Source organism: Sparus aurata, chromosome 4, assembly GCF_900880675.1.
Source record: "Sparus aurata chromosome 4, fSpaAur1.1, whole genome shotgun sequence".
Lineage (NCBI taxonomy): Eukaryota > Metazoa > Chordata > Actinopteri > Spariformes > Sparidae > Sparus > Sparus aurata.
In genome coordinates, this window is record NC_044190.1 from 38,091,159 (window position 1) to 38,099,715 (window position 8,557).

The 8,557-nt window shown below is 42.2% G+C and overlaps 1 protein-coding gene across 1 annotated transcript; it reads left to right on the top strand.

The window, feature by feature from the left end:
* Positions 1 to 673: 673 nt before the first annotated feature.
* Positions 674 to 4,131, top strand: LOC115579774 (beta-1,3-galactosyltransferase 2-like). The gene is made up of 2 exons (XM_030413442.1): positions 674 to 1,272; positions 1,471 to 4,131. The coding sequence occupies exons 1-2, from the start codon at positions 1,238 to 1,240 to the stop codon at positions 2,618 to 2,620; spliced, it is 1,185 nt and encodes a 394-aa protein (XP_030269302.1). The 5' UTR covers positions 674 to 1,237; the 3' UTR covers positions 2,621 to 4,131.
* Positions 4,132 to 8,557: the final 4,426 nt, after the last annotated feature.

Sequence of the window (8,557 nt, forward strand, 5' to 3'; positions counted from 1 at the left end):
GAAGCTGTTTAAAAGAAAAATACCAGTTTGACGAGGGAGAACTCGACTGCTCTGTGCCATTCCTGACCTGGAAATTAACTGGAACGGCAAAACAACATTCACTTGGCATCATCTTCTGATAACACAATCATGAACAGTTAGAAACGGAAATGGGGCAAAACTTTTTTTAAAAGCAAACTCAGTGAGTTTGTACGATTTGACTCGCAAATGACACGTCCAGCAGTAAATCTGAGGACGTGGTTGTTATTGCAGCTGATGTGAAAGGAGAGTTAATGAGGCGACACCTCTGACGAGACCGTCGAGTGTTTGGTCTTTGTAAATACGCAGGACGGATGTCTGTTTGAGACACACATGCACGAACACGCACACACATCCAGACTGAACACCAAAACAGAGAAAGCTCGTATTACAACACAGTGACTGAATTTAACTAAGTACATTTACTCAAAGGAAATCTGAACTTTACTGCTTTACTTTACACTTCAAATCCACTCAAATTTGGAGGCAAATATTTAACTTTTTACTGCTACACTTATTTGACAGTAAATCTGTGTGTGTTGGTAGTTTGACCCGACCTGCTCCAACTGGAAAGTGACGTGAGATAAACTGGAAAAGTGAGTATATATAGAGAGAAAAGCACATTTAGCAGATTGTTCATAATCGTTAATAATTGAAGGATCTGGATAATTATTGTGACTGCACAAAAAATACACAGCAACAATTCTGCAAGTTCAACAAAATATCAACAGGTTCATGCGCCAAAGTCCATATAATTCTTTCTCATTGGCTGTTACACACACTCATCTCCGTCAGCACACACACACACACACCCATGCTGTGATTCATTGTGATAACAGAGCTCCTGCTCAGCTTGTCACAGCTGTGTAGAAAGCCTCCGGAGGATTTCTAGTTTTTCATTGGCTTTGAGGCAAAAAACAACACTCGTGCAAACTCAAGGGGTGGTGCAAACAGAGGTGTGGCTCCACTGCAGGTAAAGGAGGGACACAGTGCCATGGTGACTGGACTGAAGGAGGAACCAGAGTCGCACAAATGGCAGAGCATGTTATAGAGACAGGTAGACTCAGGACTAACATAATGTTCTTGTGTCGGGTCGTGACAGAGCGGTGAGAGTCTCACGTGTCTGTTACTGAACAGCTGACATGAATTTTTCTGTGGAGCAATAAGTTTGTATAATACCTAAAAGGACGACAACCCAAATCTAGACGGGTGTGTCAACATGCTGAAAACTGGCGTTGCTAAAGGAAGACAATGGTAAGTAAACCTTTTAAATATTATTCTCTGTATTCGTGAATCAATTCTGTCGAGCGAGGAAGCAGAGAACAAGGAAGGAAGGAAGGAAGGAAGGCACTGTTAATCATCAGCAAAGCATCATCCTCTTATTTAAAGTTTAAATTACTACTAATAATAACACGATGACTGTGTTACTGATTTGTGTCCTTCTCCTCTCAGCCCGGACACAGTGGACGGTGTGACACCGGCAGACAGCAGCAGAGGGTGTATCTGCTCACGGCGTCACTGCTTCTTCTTCATCCTGGTGTTGGGAGCAGTTCTGTTTTTTTACAGCACAGACTTAAAGGAGATGAAACCTGACTGGAACCCTAAATGGTTGACTTCATTTAAAAAACAAAATGTCATCGCGCCCTCGACGGATTCACTCAACAGCACAACCAGTTCCTCCACATTCCCTGGTTCTAACAACATCACATCAACAAAGGTGACCCGGCAGAAACCTGAGCCACCAGCACCAGTTCCTTATAAATCTCCAGGACCGTATTTAGTGGAATACCCCTACGAGTACCACTTTGTTATAAACGAGCCAAAGACCTGCGAGCAGCAGAAGCCTTTCCTGGTTCTGATGGTTCCTGTGGCGCCCCACAACAGGGCTCACCGGGACGTCATCCGCAGCACCTGGGGAGGTGAGAGCCTGGTTCTGGACAAAGTGGTGAAGCTGTTCTTCCTGCTGGGGCTGCAGACCGGAGAGGGAGCAGAGCAGATCCAAGATCAGCTGCTGCAGGAGAGCAAAGAGCACCGAGACCTGATCCAGAGCGACTTCCTGGACTGCTACAAGAACCTCACCATCAAGACCATGGTGATGCTGGAGTGGCTGGACTCCTACTGCTCCAGCGCCTCTTATGCCATGAAGATTGACTCAGACATGTTTTTGAATTTGTCCAACCTCGTCAGGATGTTGTTAAACGCTCCAAAGACAAACTACATGACCGGACTTGTAGCGAGAGAAGCTGCAGTCCTCAGAGATAAAAGTTCTAAGTGGTACGTACCTGAGGAGCTTTACTCTAACCCAACGTACCCACCTTATGCTTTGGGTCTGGGCTACGTTCTGTCTTTAGATCTCCCTAAGAAGCTGGTGGAGGCCTCCAGACACATCAAACCTATTTACATTGAGGACGTGTCTTTGGGGTTGTCTTTGAAGTACTTGGGCATCGACCCCACCGACCCCCCGAACGGGGGATATTTTAACGTCTTTCCTGTGCCGTACAGTCGCTGTGCGTACTCCAGGCTGGTAGCCACCACCACACATGAACACACTGATCGTGTGAAGGACTGGAAAGACTTTATAAAACCGGGTGCATACTGCTGATCGAAGACATGACAGCTAATATATTGACGCCAGGACTCCTGTCAGATTTCTGAAGTGGTATACAGAACAGAAGACAAACATAAGACTTCACCGCAGCCAATTAACACTTGAGAAGCTCTGTCCTTGAAGGCTGCGGAGGTAAAAGGAGTGACCGCAGGGTTAATATTTGTCCAAGGCAGTCGAATCACTTGGCTTAAAACAATGAGACTGGATGTGTGCCGGGCTTTATATTCTTAATGAAACAGGCGGTTGTATGAGCCCACATGGCTCCGTGCCATTCATGTTTTCTACAGGTTTGTTCTGGGGCAGTTATAATGCCGCAGGAGAGAAACTCCTCACACTCTGAGACGCGTTCAGACACGTCACAGACCGGCAGTGTTGCTCTGCAGGACTAAAGTAAAGGCAGGAGTAAAGTAAACATGGTAACAATATGTTTTTCAGGATGCTGACTGATTGGTGCCTTATCTCTGTTTAGTATTCAAACATTTGATGCCTTTAACCTATTACAGGGTGTGTTGATCTGAACATAATGTAGAAGCTGAGGACTAAAGCTGCTCATAGAGACAAGACGTCAACACTCCGGCGACACTTGTAGTACAAAGAGCAACTTTATCTACAAGCCGACATGTTTCAGCTTGTGGCCTCGATGCTGCACAGAACTGCTTTCTCAGTTGTTACAGAGTTACAGAGTTTTTTTTCTCAGACTTTAATTTTGAGATTAAAGACATAATTCTGAAAAAACATAATATTGAAAGGAGTCATAATTTTGAGAAAACAAACCACATAATTCTGAGAAAATAATCAGAATTATATTAATAAGTCACAATTCTGAAAAAAAGTCATACTTTTGAAAAACGTAATTCTGAAACATTTTATAATTCTGAGAAAAAAAAAAAAGTCATAATTATAAGGAAATGTCACAATTCAAATTTATAATGTATTTTTTCTCAATTCTAAGAAGTCAAAATTCCCCAGAGTGCCCAGTGGCTTTACTCCTCTCCCGAACAGATCTGACTCTGGGTCTGTGTCAGTGGCTTTACTCCTCACCTGAACAGATCTGACCCTGGGTCTGCGTCAGTGGCTTCACTCCTCACCTGAACAGATCTGACTCTGGGTCTGTGTCAGTGGCTTTACTCCTCACCTGAACAGATCTGACTCTGGGTCTGCGTCAGTGGCTTCACTCCTCACCTGAACAGATCTGACCCTGGGTCTGCGTCAGTGGCTTCACTCCTCACCTGAACAGATCTGACCCTGGGTCTGTGTCAGTGGCTTTACTCCTGTCCTGAACAGATCTGACCCTGGGTCTGTGTCAGTGGCTTTACTCCTGTCCTGAACAGATCTGACCCTGGGTCTGTGTCAGTGGCTTTACTCCTGTCCTGAACAGATCTGACTCTGGGTCTGTGTCAGTGGCTTTACTCCTGTCCTGAACAGATCTGACCCTGGGTCTGTGTCAGTGGCTTTACTCCTGTCCCGAACAGATCTGACCCTGGGTCTGTGTCAGTGGCTTTACTCCTGTCACTGAACAGATCTGACTCTGGTCTTGTCAGTGGCTTACTCTGTCGAAATCTGACTCTGGGTCTGTGTCAGTGGCTTTACTCCTGTCCTGAACAGATCTGACCCTGGGTCCGTGTCAGTGGCTTTACTCCTGTCCTGAACAGATCTGACCCTGGGTCCGTGTCAGTGGCTTTACTCCTCACCTGAACAGATCTGACTCTGGGTCTGTGTCAGTGGCTTTACTCCTCACGTGAACAGATCTGACTCTGGGTCTGTGTCAGTGGCTTTACTCCTCACCTGAACAGATCTGACTCTGGGTCTGTGTCAGTGGCTTTACTCCTCACGTGAACAGATCTGACTCTGGGTCTGCGTCAGTGGCTTTACTCCTGTCCTGAACAGATCTGACCCTGGGTCTGTGTCAGTGGCTTTACTCCTGTCCTGAACAGATCTGACCCTGGGTCTGTGTCTGTAAAGATGCTGGGGGCCCCAGTTTGAGTCCGAAAGAGGATTTTCACTTAATATTTGCATTGGGACTACACAGCAGCCAGATGTTAGCGAGTGTCGTGGGGTTATTTGGCCAGAGTGAAAGAGCTATGAGATTACATGACATCAGCTGGTTTAGCTAACATACGGTTGCTATGGTTACTTTTTACACTCAGTGTTTGAAGGAGCTGCCAAAGATCTGAAACACTTTATACTTCCATGAGAGCTGCTTCTTCTTCTATATGTAATTTGGTTCCATTTAATTTGATGGTAAATACAATAAATTCATGTACAAAGAGACTGAGCAGAAAGATTAATTTCCTGATGATCTATTAACTGTAATCACATGTTGACTTTACCATTTCGTAATCATTGAACAGATTAATTAAATCCTTCCATTTGTTATGCATTTACTTAAACATGTGTTTGCAACCTTTCTATAAAGTGTAAATTATTTATTTTTGTTTTGTGTCTTGTATATTTTTCACCTGAGAGTACTGTTGTGTATCCCCTCATTGCAGATAAACAAGATTTGGAAAAATTAGATTAACAGAGGAGTATTTTATCCACATGGTATTTTTAGTGTTGAATGTCTTTTTAAATCAGAACTTGTACAACTTCTATCACTTATCTTCCTGACTCGGTTCTGTCTCTGCATTGTCTTTGATGGTTTAATGAAGTCATCTATGTCTTAATGTATGAAGGACTTTACACCACTGAACTGGTAAATGAGGTTACGCCTCAACAATGGGATTTTCATGCTGAATCCAGTCTCTAGCGGGCATTTTCCCCAAAATATAAGAATGGGTTGAAAATCTCAGATTTCTGAGTCAATCGAGGACAGAACACTCGCATTTCCTTTTTTATTCGGCTCACATGACAAAAGATCAACGTTCATCCATTGTTATCTATTGTGATGTGAGCCAAATAAAAAAAAGACAGTGAAACACAAGCATTTTTTGTCTCCCGGACACAGAAATCTAGACACGCAACCTTTTTTGTTAAGGAAAGCACTGCATATAAATTAAGTTTATTTTTTGTGTAGTGAAGATGAAGACAGTAAGAAGAATCAGCTTTTAATAATCTTAATCACACATTCAAGATGAAGTAACTTTGTCATCTAACCCACCATCCTGCGCCACACAGTGTTTGTATATCAGAGATAACCACAGACTGATAGTTCAACAACTTTGTTTTCCGTCTCATTGACCTCAGCCGACTCCTGCTGATCTTCTCACCCACGTTTCCTTCCTGCTGTCATGCAGAGACACCAAGTGGCCATTCTATACACTGCAACTGTTCAATGAGAGAAATCCGACTTGGTGAAGACCTCACAGTGTTCTGACAAACGAATGAATGCATCCGTTCTAAATTAGTGCTGTTTTATGTTACTTGTCAAGGTTGTTACAGGTAAAACATACAATGTTTCGTATTGTACCCAATGTAAAAATGTCAGCGCCTTTGATTAGAAATTTGATTAAACACTTGGATGTGTTGTTGGTGCGACTGTTAAAATATTGTTTGGCAGGTTTGTGGGGTGATTCAGATGCTTCAGAAACAGGTTTGTCAGAGGTAATTTGTGGCGACACAAACAAGTGACGTCCTGCCGAGATGAGCGTCAAATCAGAAGTTATGTTGGAAATGTCTGGGTGATCAGACATGTCGGGGCCCTCAGGGAGTTTAATTCCTTTGGTCGATGACATGTACGTTATAGGGCTGGGTATCATCAGGTACCTCGCGATACGATACTATCACGATATTTTGCCCACGATAACGATAATATCACGATACAGCGATTCTGCGATAATCGATATATTGCAAGGAATTTCATCCACGATACATCACTATATCTGTGTCACTGAAGAAATTCAGAATTTATTGACTGCACTGAATCCATTTCACAGGAATTACAAAACATTGTCAATCAATCAATTTCACATGAATGACAGCCAAGTAAACAAAGAGTATATTGCACAGTGTCTCTTCTTAACACACAAACTGAGTACAACTATCATTAAATATCTATATGTGTGGGTTTCAGAGCTACTTAAACCATTTTTTAAAATTTTATTTGGTTGTATACCTATGTTTGAATAAAGATAAAGCTGTCCTCTGAAGAGGGGTGGTGGTGGTTGGCCAAAAATAAAAAAAATAAAAAAAATAGTTTTTTTTTTTTTTAACATTTTTAAATATCGATATTTGGCACCAGTGTATCGATAACGTACCTCAAGACGAAATATCGCGATATATCGTAGTATCGATATTTTGGCACACCCCTAGTACGTTATAGACCTCGCCAATGTACCTGTGTTCACGCTGCTCACTATAATAATCGTGACTGTAAACATTATTGTCTGCTACACTTGGGTTTTATCTTTCTTTAACTGTGTAGAAATTTCCTGTGCAGATTTCTATACTCATGTGAAACAAAGGTTCATCAGGCTACAATCATCCAGGCTAATATTTGTGAATAAAAACCCATTAATCTAATTTTTGGAAGTCAAAGAATAAAAAGATGCTCCATGAGTCCAGAACTGAGTCCAGAAATCATCACATTTTTAAGTTTTCGTTACATATCAGTAAGGGGGGGCGGCAATAGCTCAGTCCGTAGGGACTTAGCTTGGGGACTTGAAGGTCGCCGGTTCAAGTCCCACCCGGACCAAAAAAGAATGATGTGGACCGGCAGTTGGAGAGTGCTGGTTCACATCCTGGGCATTGCCGAGGTGCCCCTGAGCAAGGCACCGGCCCCTAACACTGCTCATTGGGCGCCGTAGCATGTGTGGCTGCCCCTTCGCTCATCTCCTCTACACTGCATGTGTGTGTTTGTGTGTGCGCACCTGTGTGTAATGTGAGTGGAAAAAAGAATTTCCCAATTTGGGATTATAATAGTACATCAAAAAAAAAAAAAAAATCAGTTACAGCTCTGTGTAAACCCATGAGTACAGTCCAAACCTGAAAAACTAAAACCTTATTCGGCTGACTTTAAATGCCAAAATGTTAACAAAAGCTGAACTTAATAATATTGGTCCAGTTGTAACCTACAGTAAATATTGTACAAAATTACATGACATAATTCATAGTTTACATCCCCCAAATTATCGGAGTGATAGTTAAAAAACTTTGAGCTCAATTATCCAAATTGAAGTAAGACAAAGAACTAGAATGGCACTCAATAGAGTGCATACCTCCACCAAGGCCCCAACAGTTCACTTCTGTACTCACTTATAGATACATAGATACCAGCCACCTAAGTACTACCACCTATGATTAAAATGTTAAAGTTGGACTCAACGCTTTATCTGGATCCACACCCAAAGTTAAGCAGGGTTTATACTGGATCGAGACCAGTCCTCCATCCAAGTCTCGGGAAAATCCATTGAGTAGTTTTTGTGCGATCCTGCTAAGAATCCATCCGACAATCAAACAAACAGCTAAAATGAACAGGGCTCAAGTTACAACCTTAGACTTTTATTTCACACTCTATGGCACAACTGCCTGTTTACATCTCAAGTAAGACAGATATAATCAAAGGTATAATGCGTGGATCATGTTACTATCAGTACTCTGGAGGTTATCTATTTATCATTTCAGTGATTTAATTGACCACGAGGATCTTCTAGCTGCTTCTGAAACAGTCTCAATTTAACACTGATGCTTCAATATGACCCACATAAGCAGACGAAGCCATCAATGAGAACACTGACTGTCGTTTTAAGTTAAAGGGTTATTCTTAACGCCGGTCACTGGGTCGGTTCAGACTTATCCAGTTGAATTCGGCCAGCTGCTCAGCTGTCTAGTGGTTTGTCCCCTTTTGTCCACAAGGTGCCGCCAGAATCAATCAAAAAATTAAAGTTTGAATATAATTTCTATGAATCCCTTTATTTCTGATTGTTTTTCTAAATATTAGAGAATGAAATGAGAAAAAAGCTGCTGTACAAAAAAAAAAAGAATGAGACAAAA